This window comes from Salvelinus fontinalis, chromosome 3 (genome assembly GCF_029448725.1).
Source record: "Salvelinus fontinalis isolate EN_2023a chromosome 3, ASM2944872v1, whole genome shotgun sequence".
NCBI classification, from domain to species: Eukaryota; Metazoa; Chordata; class Actinopteri; order Salmoniformes; family Salmonidae; genus Salvelinus; species Salvelinus fontinalis.
In genome coordinates, this window is record NC_074667.1 from 21,093,176 (window position 1) to 21,111,245 (window position 18,070).

Here is an 18,070-nt window from a genome sequence, read left to right on the forward strand (position 1 = left end):
TGCTGTCCGTCTGCAGTTGCTCGCATGACACAAATATTATAGGATTAGGCCTATACTTCCGATAACCTTACTATAGCTTAATTAATTAAATAATAATAATAATAACAGGCCTACTTTATTATTATTCTCTTATTATTGGTAATTGTGGCTGAATAACTAAATGTATTAATATTATAGTTGGAAAACTTGCTTTAAAAAGTGATGACAATTATAGCCTATGAATGTAATCGAGAAAATCTATATATTTGTTTGCCATGTTAAGCAATACGATAATCAATGCAATGAGCACATTTGCAAAACAATAGCCTATACGAAAGTCAATGTAAAACATTATGCGCATCCTTCAATGCGATCCACGCCAATAACATTGCAGGGCTGTCAAAATGTTGTTACTTTTCTCACTTTTTATTGACTCCATAAAATCATTCGATTAGACCAGGCGTTGGGTTCACTGGCAAAGCGCACCACCCATTCATTGCCAACAGTCTGAAAAATGAATTAGCATATTTCGCTTCAAGGCGCTCATATCAAATATTGCGATTTCCATGCCAAACTGAATTGTTTAAATAATTTATGCATAGTTACATTACGGAGCTTCACGTTATAGTTTGGTGCCTTCACAAACCTCAAAGACCCAAGGCTTAAAAACATCTTTCTTCTCGAAACCACTAAGCACCAGGGATCTCAAACGAAAAAAGTTTAATTAACATTTAGGGTGGAGCACTGCAATATCCAAAATAAAGGTTCCCTTTGATGTGTTAATATGCATTACTTCAAGCAAAATGAAGTGTTTTGAAGACAATAGGCCTAAACTTATGCTTGAGCTCTTCTTTTAATTGTTAAGTTTCCAATATTATTGTGAAATATAATGAGTCCTAGAGACAGGCTACAGCAGTAGCGTGTGAATGGTGTGAAACATTTTCTGTCTGATAACCATTTATATGCATGGGAGAACAATACAGGTGTCTACATTTATCATCAAAGTTTTTGGGAATGCGATTCTATGCCTGTTGCGCGCATGTGGTCATCGTCTCTGGGAAACAATTAAAATTGGGTAACGAAGATCAACTCATCCATGAACGATGCGGTGGCTGTAAACTGCGTGTGGTTTTTCTGTGCGAGATGTGATATAAACCAGAAATGAATGCTCACTAATTAATTAAGGCGTCTTTACATCGCCGTTGTACAGAGTAAAAGAGGTTAGACACGCAAGAGGAACCTTGCCGTTGCGTTGTGAACAGTAAAATATAAATAAATAAATAAACATTTCAATGACTATCATGTCAAGGCCAATTCGTTTAAACAAGGACTAGTGACAGAATAGACACTTGTAAAGTAAATCGTTATCCATTAAAGCAATTAGCAACACGTTAGGCGTCACATGGGCCAAGTGGTTTAACGTGAAGAAAAAATGCGCTTTCGAAAGAGAAAAATAAAGAATTGAATTATGCTAATATTATCTGTCACACTGAAGAAGCTAGCTCGTGTAGGCTATATAGCCTATGTGCAACTAAGAAATTCAGAGACAAATGATCAATTTTGAAGCACATGCGCAATCTCAAAGTAGCCTAACTGAAATTAGTTTTATAGTATTTTATTATTGAACCATTTATCTAGTGTAGTCTATAATAGTATATGTTATTATATGGAGCAGATTTGGTCTACTGAGTATTGTGAAAACCAGGATACATAATGTTCTTGAAATGAATAGCACAGGCCAAGTTATCAGAAAACCAGTTGCCAATATGAACTATGAATCTTAGTCGCCGTTGGTCGCGTATTTTTGTATGGTGACCAGGTGTATGGCAATTCAGGCCTATACTATTTATCTTCTGCAGGATTTCAAATTCCAAAATTGTGAGCACTCGAGCACCACCTTATTTCAATGGATCGACGTTATATGGTCTATTTTCACGTTGTGACATCGGCTGATGTAAAAGGGGCTTTATAAATACATTTGATTGATATTATCACAACTATTGTCTTTAATAATGAATTCAAATAGCATATTTAGCAGCCACTATCAAATACCGCGGAGTAGCCTATTCCAAAGGTCCTAAAAAACTATAACCTACAATTAATGTGCTGACTTAGGTCGAAAGATAGACAATGAATAACCCTTTAATGTTTTCAAATAACACAATAAAGCAAAACATGCATTCGCTTACCCGCCAGTCTAGCCTCTCCAGTAAAGACATCTGCAAGGAACACAGTATAATTCCAGTGATGTGGTTACGAATGAGTGAATTCGCAAGTGGTCTGTATTGCTGATTTCACCTGGTTTTCTTGGAATGCGCATGCGCCCTGCATGGTAATACACCTGAGTGAAGGCCTATGCAAATTCCAGTTGTAAGCTACTCTGATGCTGTTAGACTTTTCTACGTCTCTCTGAAATTGTATTGCTGTTGAATCTACACATTGCAGAGTAAAATCTTACTTTTGAAAGTGTATCTTCATCGAATAAATAATTTTGTAAACCATGTGAGGAGCTGTCAAAATAGGCTTAGGCGTATTCATTTTCGTTTCTTTCCTTTTCGATCAACTACAGCTCAATTTTCTTTACAATTTATTGTTTGGATTATTTGAGCCTATACCACTGGACTAATCTAATCCCGTCCCATATAAACATCACATTTATTGTTTAGACTATCGTAAACGTGTGTAGGGTTGATAGATTCAAATATATATCCTGAAATTGTCGCAATTTCAAAGCCAAATGCCAGAGGATAAGAATAGCCTATAGCGAAATACCTGTCAACTAAACTACTTACTTAGGCCTACTACAACAACACATTGACGCATTCCAATTTTGTTCAATGAACGGTTGAAGGCTAACAAAAATGCATAGCCTGCTTTTCCTTTAAAGTTTCATTAAAATTGATGAATCACAATACAATTTTTCATACAACGACTAATCATATGCCTATATTGTTGGTATTTATTTTTGCACAATTGCGTTGAAAGAAAATATGTTTCTCTTGACTGTCAATGTAAAAGCTATGTACTGTGAAAATGTTATGTGAATGAAATCATGAGAATAAATGCATGGTCACCCTATTTGATTCAGTTTAATGCATCTTTGAGGACTACATGAAGAAGATGGTTATAAGTAAAATGCCTAATAATTAAGAAAATACAAGATTCCTTTTTTTTTTTTTTTTACAAGGACATGGGATTTTGTAAGAATGAAAATTGAGGCTGAGTATGTAGACAGGCCTATCGGGAATAGGCTACATCAAATTGAAACGTTGAGGGGGTTTCCTCATAGTGTTTCATGGAAAGAGTAGGCCTACACACATACTGTATTTCATTAATTTACTTGCATGAGAAACAGAATTCCCCAATGCGACTTTTTCCAGTGGTCATATCCTAAATTAGTATAATCTAGTTATCCGCAGAGTAGAGTTCCAGAGTTCTACTACTCTAAGTAGAATCTAAGGCAAAGTTTACAACTCTGCTGCCATCTTGTGACAGGAATTATTAAAGCCTTGACACCGTGTGACTTAAATTACACATTTTCTCTTTTGGGTTCATTTACACTTTCATGGTCTTGTACTAAAAGTAGGCTACTATAATTGAAACCCAAATATACCTTAAATCCTATAAACCCACCCTTAAACCTGAAAAACACCTGCAGTGTCATGAAAAGGTGAGGTACAGTAGTTTGGCGATACACCCAAAATACAAATTGAAAGGGACAACAAAAAAATCCCGTATTGAGTCGACCTAATGCACATTCACTTGTACACACTACTATAATATGTTGTTCAATATAAAAAATCATGCATTTTTTAAATAAAAGGACTTCTTTATTTTGACATTGTTTGGGTTGAACAAATATAAGCGGGAAAAAAATTCATCAAAGGTAACTATTTAAATAAAAATGAAATATGCACATGTGAATAAAACACTTTTTTCCCATCTATATTTTGACAGGTGGTGGGTGACAAGCTATTTGGAGGAAACATTAAAATTGAGTATAGACATAAGTAATGAGCTTAAGTTTAAATAAGTAATGAGCTTATGGAAAGCTGTTTTGAATGAACACTACAAAAACTCACTATTCCACATCCTATACAAAAAAGATAAACTAGGCCCTTGTGATATAATTTCAAAACATGTATGTCATATTGCATAGCAAACCATAAAGACTTGCCAAATCTACATCATCCATAGATACCTAGATAAGACCTACATATAATACAGCCATTCCTTAGAAAAAGTAGCATTAATAGTGCATACTATAGGCTATTGATTCGTTAGCCTGAGCCAAGAAAAGCTATAAGAAAAATGTCAAATTCCTTAAGACTTTACTTGAAGGACACCGACATAGGCTTCATAACCCACATATTACACATTCATAAGCAGTAGCAAGTTGATATTGCCTTTGTCACCGAAATTTGAACTTTCAACTTGCGGTTGTTGACATAAGCAGTTATGAAATGCTCACGTACTTCTTATGAATGTATTAAGTATGGGTTATGAATGTGTTATGAATAACCTTTTATAGATACCCTTCAAATACACAACCTGGTTGTGTGTTGCCTCCCATGACCACTTGGTGGTGATGGTAATTTGGGAGGTGAAGTCATTTAGAAATGGTAGGGGGTATGGGTGACCCAGTTGGACGTCTGGTCTTTGGTGCGTTTAGCTGAACTGTGGCTGGTGAAGAGAGATTTGTAGGTCTCCGACTTCTCTTCCATGGTCTGGATGGACCTCTTGCTTCCGGTTGCCGCTGAGGGTGTAACCACCTTGGTGCTGGAAGATGCAGGGGGTTCAGGGACTGCTAGCGGGAGAAGACAAAATTACCATTAATTGTGTAGGATAAAATAAAATATAATTTTTTGGGGCCAAATGAAAATTGGTCTTCTGCCTATCTCAACCCCTCCAAATAAACACACACACACACACTAAGGGTTTAGTGCCTTCCTCAATATTACAATGACAGTTATAACGTTAGAAACATCATGCTGCTGAGCTATGAACTGTAAGGAGAGGTTATAGTGTCTGAAAGGCAATACCTAGCATTACTGCAATTGCCAACAAGAATTAGCGCAATGACTGGCAGTCTATAGTAACTGGTAGCATGCTAGTACATACCATAGACTTCCAGTCATTGAGTTAATGCTAGTTAGAGGTAGTTTCACCAGCCAATGCTAAGTTCCTTCCTGCAGAGAAATACACTGCTCAAAAAAATAAAGGGAACACTTAAACAACACAATGTAACTCCAAGTCAATCACACTTCTGTGAAATCAAACCGTCCACTTAGGAAGCAACACTGATTGACAATACATTTCACATGCTGTTGTACAAATGGCATAGACAACAGGTGGAAATTATAGGCAATTAGCAAGACACCCCCAATAAAGGAGTGGTTCTGCAGGTGGTGACCACAGACCACTTCTCAGTTCCTATGCTTCCTGGCTGATGTTTTGGTCACTTTTGAATGCTGGCGGTGCTTTCACTCTAGTGGTAGCATGAGACGGAGTCTACAACCCACACAAGTGGCTCAGGTAGTGCAGCTCATCCAAGATGGCACATCAATGCGAGCTGTGGCAAGAAGGTTTGCTGTGTTTGTCAGCGTAGTGTCCAGAGCATGGAGGCGCTACCAGGAGACAGGCCAGTACATCAGGAGATGTGGAGGAGGCCGTAGGAGGGCAACAACCCAGCAGCAGGACCGCTACCTCCGCCTTTGTGCAAGGAGGAGCAGGAGGAGCACTGCCAGAGCCCTGCAAAATGACCTCCAGCAGGCCACAAATGTGCATGTGTCTGCTCAAACGGTCAGAAACAGACTCCATGAGGGTGGTATGAGGGCCCGACGTCCACAGGTGGGGGTTGTACTTACAGCCCAACACAGTGCAGGACGTTTGGCATTTGCCAGAGAACACCAAGATTGGCAAATTCGCCACTGGCGCCCTGTGCTCTTCACAGATGAAAGCAGGTTCACACTGAGCACATGTGACAGACGTGACAGAGTCTGGAGACGCCGTGGAGAACGTTCTGCTGCCTGCAACATCCTCCAGCATGACCGGTTTGGCGGTGGGTCAGTCATGGTGTGGGGTGGCATTTCTTTGGGGGCCAGAGGTAGCCTGACTTCCATTAGGTACCGAGATGAGATCCTCAGACCCCTTGTGAGACCATATGCTGGTGTGGTTGGCCCTGGGTTCCTCCTAATGCAAGACAATGCTAGACCTCATGTGGCTGGAGTGTGTCAGCAGTTCCTGCAAGAGGAAAGCATTGATGCTATGGACTGGCCCGCCCGTTCCCCAGACCTGAATCCAATTGAGCACATCATGTCTCGCTCCATCCACCAACGCCACGTTGCACCACAGACTGTCCAGGAGTTGGCGGATGCTTTAGTCTAGGTCTGGGAGGAGATCCCTCAGGAGACCATCCGCTACCTCATCAGGAGCATGCCCAGGCATTGTAGGGAGGTCATACAGGCACGTGGAGGCCACACACACTACTGAGCCTCATTTTGACTTGTTTTAAGGACATCAAAGTTGGATCAGCCTGTAGTGTGGTTTTCCACTTTAATTTTGAGTGTGACTCCAAATCCAGACCGCCATGGGTTGATAAATTTGATTTCCATTGATACTTTTTGTGTGATTTTGTTGTCAGCACATTCAACTATGTAAAGAAAAAAGTATTTAATAAGAATATTTCATTCATTCAGATCTAGGTTGTGTTATTTTAGTGTTCCCTTTATTTTTTTGAGCAGTGTATAAATGGTATCCATGAGCTCATCTGACTCTGGGGAAGTAGATAAAGGGCTTCAAAATCCTGAAGTATCTCTTTAATATGTTTGTATCCCTCCCTAGTAAAATAAGCCACAAATACCTGGCTGGCTGTTGTCTCCACCATTATGTGTTGAAGTTTGGCCCTCTGAAGAAACAGTTTCAGTGGACTCTGGATTTTCTATATAGGAACAAAAGAGATGAATGGTAACAAGAAATACATAGAACATTTTAACAAACATCTATAACACACTGGCATTTTGGGGAGAAAAACAGAATGTTCTGAAACATTTCATGAAGCTCCTGTCTGTGTCTGAAAAGAGAGGTACAATCTTTGACAATAGTGTGAATATGATGAATACATTATGTATGTTCCAAAAGCTAATCAAAGTAGGCTGGAGTGGGTCTTTAACCATTACAAAAACAAATTTTGACCTGACGAATATCTATCTACCTCAGATCAAGACATTTCCTCATTGAAGCTATAGGTTAGCTTGAGAGCAAAATTTAAGTGGCAATGCCCGAGAAGCCGGTGTTTGGAGGGTGGTAACTTGTGGAACGGACATTGGCTGGAATGCGGTTTTAACCAATTAGTAGTCAGGATTATTCCCATCCGTTGCATAAAGGCTAACATGGACCTTCTGTTTCTAACCACTATGTGCTCAAAGCGCATTCCAGCTGATGTCTATTCCACAAGCTACCATGCCTATTTACGCTGTTCCATCTGACCACGCAATCCACTGTCTCATCAGCCCAGCCATGCATTTAAAAACTTGATGTCCACTATAAAAATAATCTAGACATTATCTAATTTCTTTTAGACAAACATTTTGTTTTCAACAGCAGAGATTTGTATAAACCTTGCTGTATGTCTCTCCGAACATTTGCAACATTGTTTCAATATTCAAATTACATCGCCAGCTGTCCCATAGTAATGAACGGAGTCGGGATAAGACAGACAGGCAGCTTTTCTCAGCCAGTTGAAATCATGAATCAGTATAATTTTTATGGATATATACAAAGACCTTTTAATAGAAAACAGGTCACACAAAACAAACAGCTAGTTTGAGGTCTTTCCAGCTCCAGTTTGAAATTGTGTTAGCTGTGTTGTTGGCTAGCTTCTCTGAACAACAGTGTCCTGAAGAGCATATTTTGTGCGCATGGGGGAAAATCGCACATCGTTAGCTCATTGTTATGGATGTACAGCGCAGTCGGAAAGTATTCAGACCCCTTGACTGTTTCCACATTTTGTTTGATTAAATAATTGTTTTTCCTCAATCTACACTTAATACCCCATAATGACAAAGCCAAAACCGGTTTAGAAATTATAGCACATTTATTAAAAAACAAAAACAGAAATACCTTATTTACATAAGTATTCAGACCCTTTGCTATAAGACTCGAATTGAGCTCAGGTGCATCCTGTTTCATCCTGTTTCTTTGATGTTTCTACAACTTCATTGGAGTCCACCTGTGGTAAATTCAATTAATTGGGCATGATTTTGAAAAGGCACACACTTGTCTATATAAGGTCCCACAGTTGAAAGTGCATGTCAGCACAAAAACCAAGCCATGAGGTTGAAGGAATCGTCCGTAGAGCTCCGAGACAGGATTGTGTCGAGGCACAGATCTGGGGAAGGGTACCAACACATTTCTGCAGCATTGAATGTCCCCAAGGAACAAGTTTGGAACCACCAAGACCAATAACCTGATGTTCACTCTGACAGAGCTCCAGAGAACCTCTGTGGTGATGGGAGAACCTTCCGGAAGGACAACCATCTCTACAGCACTCCACCAATCATAGTAGCCAGACGGATGCCACTCCTCAGTAAAAGGCACATGACAGCCCGCTTGGAGTATGCCAAGAGGCACCTAAAAAACTCTGACTATGATAAAGAAGATTCTCTGGTCTGATGAAGCCAAGATTGAACTCTTTGGCCTGCATGCCAAGCATCACGTCTGGAGGAAACCTGGCACCATCCCTACGGTGAAGCATGGTGGTGGCAGCTTCAAGCTGTGGGGATATTTTTCAGCGGAAGGGACTGGGAGACTAGTCAGGCTTGAGGAAAAGATGAACGGAGCAAAATACAGAGAGATCCTTGATGAAAACCTGCTCCAGAGCGCTCAGAACCCCAGACTGGGGCGAAGGTTCACCTTCCAACAGGACAACAACCCTTAGCACACAGCCAAGACAGCGCAGGAGTTTTATTTTTTATCATTTTTTATTTAACCTTTATTTAACCAGGTAGGCTAGTTGAGAACAAGTTCTCATTTGCAACTGCGACCTGGCCAAGATAAAGCAAAGCAGTTCCACACATACAACAACAGTTACACGTGGAATAAACAAACATACAATCAATAATACAGTAGAAAAGTCTATATACAGCATGTGCAAATGAGGTAGGATAAGGGAGGTAAGGCAATAAATAGGCCACGGTGGCAAAGTAATTACAATATAGCAATTAAACACTGGAATGGTAGAATGTGCAGAAGATGAATGTGCAAGTAGAGATACTGGGGTGCAAAGGAGCAAAATAAATAAATACAGTATGGGTATGAGGTAGATTGGATGGGCTATTTACAGATTGGCTATGTACAGGTGCAGTGATGGGAGCTGCTCTGACAGCTGGTGTTTAAAGCTAGTGAGGGAGGTAAGAGTCTCCAGCTTCAGTGATTTTTGCAGTTCGTTCCAGTCATTGGCCACAGAGAACTGGACGAAGAGGCGGACAAAGGAAGAATTGGCTTTGGGGGTGACCAGTGAGATATACCTGTTGGAGCGTGTGGTACGGGTGGGTGCTGCTATGGTGACCAGTGAGCTGAGATGAGCTGAGAACCAGTGGGTTTGGCGACGAGTATGAAGCGAGGGCCAGCCAACGAGAGCGTACAGGTCGCAGTGGTGGGTAGTATATGGGGCTTTGGTGACAAATTGGATGGCACTGTGATAGACTGCATCCAATTTGTTGTGTAAAATGTTGGAGGCTATTTTGTAAATGACATTGCCGAAGTCGAGGATCGGTAGGATGGTCAGTTTTACGAGGGTATGTTTGGCAGCATGAGTGAAGGATGCTTTGTTGCGAAATAGGAAGCCGATTCTAGATTTAATTTTAGTTTGGAGATGTTTAATGTGAGTCTGGAAGGAGAGTTTACAGTCTAACCAGACACCTAGGTATTTGTAGTTCTCCACACATCCTAAGTCTGAACCGTCCAGAGTAGTGATGCTGGACGGGCGGGGAGGTGCGGACAGCGATTGGTTGAAGAGCATGCATTTAGTTTTACTTGCATTTAAGAGCAGTTGGAGGTCACGAAAGGAGTGTTGTATGGCATTGAAGCTTGTCAAGAGGTTAGTTAACCCAGTGTCCAAAGGGCCAGAGGTATACAGAATGGTGTCGTCTGCGTAGAGGTGGATCAAAGAAATCACCAGCAGCAAGAGCGACATCATTGATGTATACAGAGAAAAGAGTCGGCCCGAGTATTGAACCCTGTGGCACCCCCATAGACTGCCAAAGGTCCGGACAACAGGCCCTCCGATTTGACACACCGAACTATCTGAGAAGTAGTTGGTGGATCAGGCGAGGCAATCATTTGAGAAACCAAGGCTGTTGAGTCTGCCAAAAAGAATGTTGTGATTGACAGAGTCGAAAGCCTTAGCCAGGTCGATGAATACGGCTGCACAGTAATGTCTCTTATTGATGGCGGTTATGATATCGTTTAGGACCTTGAGCGTGGCTGAGGTGCCCCCATGACCAGCTCTGAAACCAGATTGCATAGCGGAGAAGGTACGGTGGGATTCGAAATGGTTGGTAATCTGTTAACCTGTCTCGCCCCAGCGTTCCGCTAGCGGAACTCCTCCCACATTCCACTGAAAAGGCAGAGCGCGAAATTCAAAAAATATTTTTTAGAAATATTTAACTTTCACACATTAACAAGTCCAATACAGCAAATGAAAGATACACATCTTGTGAATCCAGTCAACATGTCCGATTTTTTAAATGTTTTACAGCGAAAACAGCACGTATATTTATGTTAGCTCACCACCAAATACAAAGAAGGACAGACATTTTTCACAGCACAGGTAGCATGCACAAAGCCAACCTAACTAACCAATAACCAACCAAACTAACCAAGAAACAACTTCATCAGATGACAGTCTTATAACATGTTACATGTTAAAAACACGGGTCCAGTGAGTGGTTGGGCTGGCTGGAGACACGGCGATTCAGACAGCTAGCAGGCCATGGCAGGCAAGCTAGCAGAAGGTCCTTAGAGGGACATCTCGACAGAGGAAAGTCTGTTTAGCCTCCACGTGCTGTGAAGTCGATAGACCAGTCGTGATGGATTAGTAGGGTTCCGAGTAGCAGTGGGGTCTATGTCCAAATTGGCAAAATAGGTATAGTGGCCTGAGAAATTGGCCGATGGATCTATACAGCTAACAGTCCAATATGCTCTAGACAGCTAGTGGATGGGCATTCAGGGGACGTCGCGATGTAGATGCCAGTTGAGTACCCCCTCAAGCAGATTATGTCGTAGTCGCAAAGGATCGGTGGGGTTCCGTGCCCCGTACCGGCAGTAGAAGGGGTCCGGGTATTGTAGCCCAGGAGTGGCTGATGGGCCTCTTTAGCTAGCCGGGAGAAAGGGCCTAGCATGGGCTAGCTACAGGCTAATTGGTGCTTGCTTGCTCCATGACCGACGTTAGCCAGCAGTCACTCGGATAGCAGCTGGCTAGCTGCGATGATCCAGATGAAAATATCCAGAGCTTGCGGTAGAAAATAGGTCCGGTATGCTCTGGTTTGAGTCGCGTTGTACAAACGTGCGAGAGCTTTCCGAGCTAATGGTTAGCTGATGACCGCTAGCAGTGGTTAGCTGACTACTAGCTAGTGAGCTAGCTAGCTTCTGTTGGGGGATTCCAGATTCGAGGTGAATAAAAATACTTTATAAAAAAAAAAAACAGATCCCCACCACATTGGGAGAGGCGGGTTGCAGGAGTGTTTTAAAGTTGAGTTAAAAAAAAGATGATATGCGAAGTAAAATATATAAAAAAGGTATATACATGGGACACGACAAGACGAAGGACAAAAGACGTCTGACTGCTACGCCATCTTGGATTTAACCTCTAACGAGCTCCCAAGGAGCACCCCCCACCCCCCCCACCCCTGATTAGCATCGCTAGCATAGCGTCACAATTAAATAGTAGCATCTAAATATCATTAAATCACAAGCCCAAGACACCTAATGAAAGATACAGATCTTGTGAATAAAGCCACCATTTCAGATTTTTTAAATGTTTTACAGGGAAGACACAATATGTAAATCTATTAGCTAAACACGTTAGCAAAAATCACCATTTTTCTTTGTCCACCATTTTCTCTCAACACCAGTAGCTATCACCAATTCGGCTAAACTAAGATATTGATAGGCACTAACCAAGAAAAAACCTCATCAGATGACAGTCTGATAACATATTTATGGTATAGGATAGGTTTTGTTAGAAAAATGTGCATATTTCAGGTATAAATCATAGTTTGCCATTGCAGCCAGCATCACAAATCTCACCAAAGCTCCTAGAATTACTACAGACAGCAACGTGAATTACCAATTTACTCATCATAAAACATTTCTTAAAAATACACAGCACATAGCAATGGACAGACACAGATCTTGTGAATTCAGACAACATTTCAGATTTTCTAAGTGTTTTACAGCGAAAACACAATAAATCGTTATATTAGCATACCACATACGCAAACGTTACCCGAGCACTGATTCAAGCCAAAGAGAGCGATATCGTATCATCGCCAAAATATATAAATTTTTTCACTAACCTTCTCAGAATTCTTCCGATGACACTCCTGTAACATCATATTACAACATACATATACAGTTTGTTCGAAAAAGTGCATATTTAGCCATAAAAAAACGTGGTTATACAATGAAAATAGTAGCAAAACAAGCCTGGAAATGTCGGTCGCCATCTTTGAGTGATCTAGTTTAATCAATAGCTAATCATATACTTGACTAAAAAATACAGGGTGGACAGCGATTGATAGACAATTTAATTCTTAATACAATCGCGGAATTATAGTTTTTAAATTATCCTTACTTTTCAATACAGGTTGCGCCAAGTGAAGCTATAGCAAACAAGATGGCGGCATAAACGTTTAACATTTGTCGACAGAAACACGATTTATCATCATAAATTGTTCTTACTATGAGCTGTTCTCCCATCAGAATCTTGGACAATGAATCCTTTCTTGGGTCTAATCTTCTTTTGGTCGAAAGATGTCCACTTGTCCGTCAAAATGCCCACTAACGTACGACCGGGACCCCGAAACGTGCCCGGAGCTTCAAAGTCTATTACAAAGCAATGCCTCAAAATCGCACTAAACGGATATAAATTGCTATAAAACGGTTTAAATTAACTACATTATGATGTTTCTAACACCTTTAACAAGTAAAAAGATGACCGACGCTATATTACTGGCTAAACCAATGCTTGGAAAAAGGCCAGTCAGATATCCTTCTCGCGTTGAGCGCAGTGTCCAAAGGAAGGCTACTTCCGGTATTTTGTCATTTATAGAGCCAATGATTGCGCAATCGACTCCATTCAAATTGTCACCACTTACTGACATCTAGAGGAAGGCGTGGGCAGTGTTTGTATCTCATAGGATTAACAGAGACTTTTAAAACTGATCTGGAACCAGAGGCCAAGATGTCTAAATCTCACACACTGGGAGGAAAAGTGCTGTAGAATGAGTTCTGTTTCACTCAGAGACATAATTCAAACGGCTATAGAAACTAGAGAGTGTTTTCTATCCAATAATAACAATAATATGCATATTGTACGAGCAAGAATTGAGTACTAGGCAGTTTAATCTGTAGAGACAATTATGCTAATTTGAAACAGCACCCCCTATAGTTGCAAGAAGTTTAACAAGTGTGGCTTCGGGCCAAGTCTCTGAATGTCCTTGAGTGGCCTAGCCAGAAACCGGGCTTGAACATCTCTGTAGAGGCCTGAAAATAGCTGTGCAGCGACCCTCCCCATCCAACCTGACAGAGCTTGAGGGGCTCTGCAAAGAAGACTGGGGGAAACTCCCCAAATACAGGTGTGCAGCTTGTAGCATCATACCCAAGAAGAATCGAGGCTGTAATCGCTGCCAAAGGTGCTTCAACAAAGTACTGAGTAAAGGGTCTGAATACTTATGTAAATGTTATTCCAGTTTGCAAATATTTCTAAATGCTTTGTCATTATGGGGGTATTGTGTATAGATTGATGAGGGGGAAAAAACTATTTAATACATTTTAGAATAAGCCTGTAAGGTAACAAAATGTAGAAAAAGTCAAGGTGTCGGAGAACTTTCCGAATACACTGTATTTAAATAGATATCACTTCAAAACACCTTAAACAAACACAAATGCAGCTACTTTGCTGTTATTCTGGCTGCAATGTTTGACATTACTGTAAGTTAGCTGTAGTTGGCTAGCTAGCAAGCATGGGATAAGAATGTTGCCAGCCAGTATGGCATTGGAACATTTAGAACGAACAACTCGGTTGCGTCCATAGATGCAGAACAAAAAGACAATGACTGGGTTGCGTCTCTGGAACTCGAACCGATAGAACGAACGTCCAGCCGGTTTGGGTAGCAACCCTTGATTTGTGTCGGGACTATGTATTGTGGAAGGATTAAATAGTATGAAAAAAAGTTCATGAAAATATGTAAATCATTATTTGAATATGTTGGTAACCCGGTGTATAAAAACGATAATGCCCTCGAAGCAGGCGTTTGGAGAATATATTGTTACGGTTTGCCGGGCCCTCTACAATATATCCTCCAAACACCAGCTTCTCGGGCATTATCAAATAAATAACTAACCAATAAGGAACAAACCTATACACATACATACAGACTAAGCATTACAGAACGGCACCCTATTGCCTATATTGTGCTATAATTTTGACCAGAGCCGTATGGGCCCTGGTCAAAATAAGTGCAATACATAGGCAATAGGGTGCCGTTTGGAACACAATCCAAGTCTACATAATACATTGTAATGTGTTATATCACGCAACCAAAAGCAGCCAAAACAAATATGAGCAATTGGTGTTTGAGCAACTAATAAGGTCAAGCTTTGCATGGTTACTTTGCTAGCTCATGTCATTGGCCGTTGTGGACATATTTTCCATCACTATGTAGATCTCTGTCAGACATAACCTTGGATGACTGAAGATTGATATGACTGGCATGTTATGCTTTTTTAAATGGTATTTACACCTGTGTTTCCCATAGATTTCAATTGAAATTGAGAAAACAATTTGTCAGGAGCGCTACACGGGTATCCCAAAAATGTTAATCAATTCCATTGAAAGTCCAAATTATTTTTGGTGGGTGGCAACTGAGCTAGGCGGGGGGGGGCAATATCGATATAGAAAAGCAAAACTAATTCATTCTGCAAATTGGTTGCACCAATTTCTGCCTGTGTGTGTATATAAACCCAAAATATGATATGTCAAGAATCATTGTCACTTCCTACCTTTTGAGTCAGATGGCTTGGCAACAGTCTCAGCAACTTTGTTCTTCTTTGTTTTCTACCAAAAAAAATATTATAAAGATAAATAGCTCGGTTTCCATCCAATCTGCATCAAACAATATGGACATTTTCCCACCAGAGACTTGTTTCCATCAAACTGACCTTTTGCGGATAAAAGGCTCTGCGTTATGACAAAGTGCACATAAAAATAACTTTTGTTGCTAAATTCCCATGCACCGAATGAAAAATACAAGTTAAATGGGTTTCCATCGCATTTTCAACTCTACTGATGGTTTAGTCACAAAAACTTGTTTAGAAAATGTGCCCACTCTGGTCTTGGCATATGCGCTCTAGCCAACAGCTCGCAGATACAGTGCTGGTAGGCTACCTACATTATGAGATTATTATGGATAAGAGTGATATTATTTGTAATTGTCAAACGGCAGTCAAGCATGGATCATAATGTCACCAGAATAAGACCCTGGATATTTATTGGAAAGGAGCATCAAGCGCATCACCTTGCACATTCACCACCATGTGAAGTTAATGATAAAAATGTAAAAAAGTTATCTGTAGCCTAATAAACTGCACGCTTTCCCAAACCGTAGTGGGAGGACCACACAACATATCGCCACGTGACTCCAAGTTTACATTAATATGATTGTTATATCAATATTTGCGAATAAAGTCGTTTCCACCGCCATTTCTCGCACAATTAATTTTACCGGCACAAAAAGATTCCACCATGTCGAACGAACGGTCTGTTGGCATTTATACAATTGTACCAGGATTTCATGTTTCCATCAGCCCATTACTTTTTTTATGCATCATGTAATTAATCCACATGAAATGGTTGGATGGAAACGTGGTTAATGTTACAGTAAATTCCAGGTAACTGACATTCCGGTAAGGGGAGAACCTTTACTTCCACTTACAGTAAGTACGATTTTCACTGACATCAATGCAGGTCTACATTTTTTATTAGAAAACTCTACGAATGTGTACCTTTGTTGCCTTGGCCTTGGCCCTCTTCTCCTCCATTTTCTCCCTCAGTTTATCCACCTCTTCCTTGGTCCCGTTGAGGACGACAAGGCTTTCGTCTTTGAACGGGTCGCCACACTGCAACCAAGAGAAGGTTTAGTTAAGCCCCAACATTATTATACATTATTTTCATGACATATGTTATGCTTTTGAGTATCTTATTTGAATCCATTAGTTTAACATTACAGGGATGGTTTATGAAAGGAAAACACATGTAGGGATTCTAAACTCCCATATGGGTATCCCGTCTTGTATTTTATTCGCAATGTTCAATGCAAATATAGAACATATAAACATGTATTTTGTGTACTTTAGAGCCACAACAACAAGGACATGAAGCAAGAAGGTGATGGGGGGGGGGGGGAATAGTTACATATCAGGATATTATTTTTGACAATATACCGTATAGTATTATTTTGACAATATCGCAATATTTTTTTTGCGCTAGTTGTCTGTACCTGCACCAAAACGTGTGTATTTTTCCTTCATAGCTTGTTCTCCATCTACTTTTTAAATAGGGAGCTTTTATTTCCATGACTGATCAAAACTAATTTTCTCATGGCTCTCTCTTATCCCTCTGCAGCAGACATATAGTGAGCATTATATTTGGAACATGGAATCTCAAAATCACAGTATTGAATCGCAATACAAATAGCATTCTGAAAATCACAATACATAATCGTATCGGCACCTAAATATCGTGATAATATTGTATCGTGAGGTGACTGCCAATTCCCAGCCCGAGTAAATAATACTTTCCAAATCTCAATGGAACATAGTTACCTACAATCACAAAACAATAAATAACCTAAGCCTAGTACTAAGATAGTGGTGGCCAAATACACTGCTCAAAAAAATAAAGGGAACACTTAAACAACACAATGTAACTCCAAGTCAATCACACTTCTGTGAAATCAAACTGTCCACTTAGGAAGCAACACTGATTGACAATAAATTTCACATGCTGTTGTGCAAATGGAATAGACAAAAGGTGGAAATTATAGGCAATTAGCAAGACACCCCCCAAAACAGGAGTGATTCAGCAGGTGATGACCACAGACCACTTCTCAGTTCCTATGCTTCCTGGCTGATGTTTTGGTCACTTTTGAATGCTGGCGGTGCTCTCACTCTAGTGGTAGCATGAGACGGAGTCCTCTCTCAATGACTTACAGATTGCTGTCATCTTGCCATTCTTTTGTTTCAACTCATCGAGCTGAACCTGGGAGAACTGCAAATTGTTCTTCAAGTCCTGTAAATCTCTGGTCAGGTCGTCCATTCTTTTATTGGTAAAATCCACGAGAATTTGTACAAAACACTTGAAGCTATTTTCTTGTGGTTGTAACAACTGCTTGTAGGTCTCTTTGTTGTTTAAAAGATCCTTCACGTGTGATAGAGAGACACCACTGTCCTCAACGGTAATCCCGCCGGCTTTGGTCTTTGTCATGGTAGCTAGCAACGTATGTTACGCTGTTACTCCTCGCAGTTCCAGAGAGGGCAGGTCACAGGGAAGATTGAAAACAACAGCAGGAATCTAGACAGCCAAAAACCCAGAACAATCCACGGTCCCAGCCACAATGGCTAACCTCGTCGCGGGCTGCGTTCAAGAAAACCTCGCTAGCTTGATATGCAGCTAGCTAGCAGCTAGGCTAGCTGCGATGCCAAATAGCTCCTCAGACCCATCCTTGGTCAGCAGGATCATTGGATAGAGATAAGCAGTCCCAGAAACTGATGCCAACTGCTACAAACTTTCCAAACAAAAACCGAGCTC

General features: G+C 40.6%; 1 protein-coding gene across 6 annotated transcripts in view; it reads right to left on the bottom strand.

The window, feature by feature from the left end:
• Positions 1-3,787: 3,787 nt before the first annotated feature.
• LOC129840777 (replication termination factor 2-like) overlaps positions 3,788-18,070 on the bottom strand; it is a 31,132-nt gene continuing 16,849 nt past the window's right edge. For 3 of the 6 annotated variants that reach the window (XM_055908922.1, XM_055908924.1, XM_055908925.1), the window contains exons 6-9: positions 16,267-16,380; positions 15,265-15,319; positions 6,842-6,919; positions 3,788-4,786 (exon numbers count right to left, since the gene is read on the bottom strand). In XM_055908922.1, coding sequence (XP_055764897.1) covers positions 4,593-4,786; positions 6,842-6,919; positions 15,265-15,319; positions 16,267-16,380 — 441 coding nt within the window. In that variant the 3' untranslated portion in view covers positions 3,788-4,592. The remainder of the gene's footprint in view (positions 4,787-6,841; positions 6,920-15,264; positions 15,320-16,266; positions 16,381-18,070) is intronic. The other 3 variants (XM_055908923.1, XM_055908927.1, XM_055908926.1) reach the window with 3 other exon arrangements.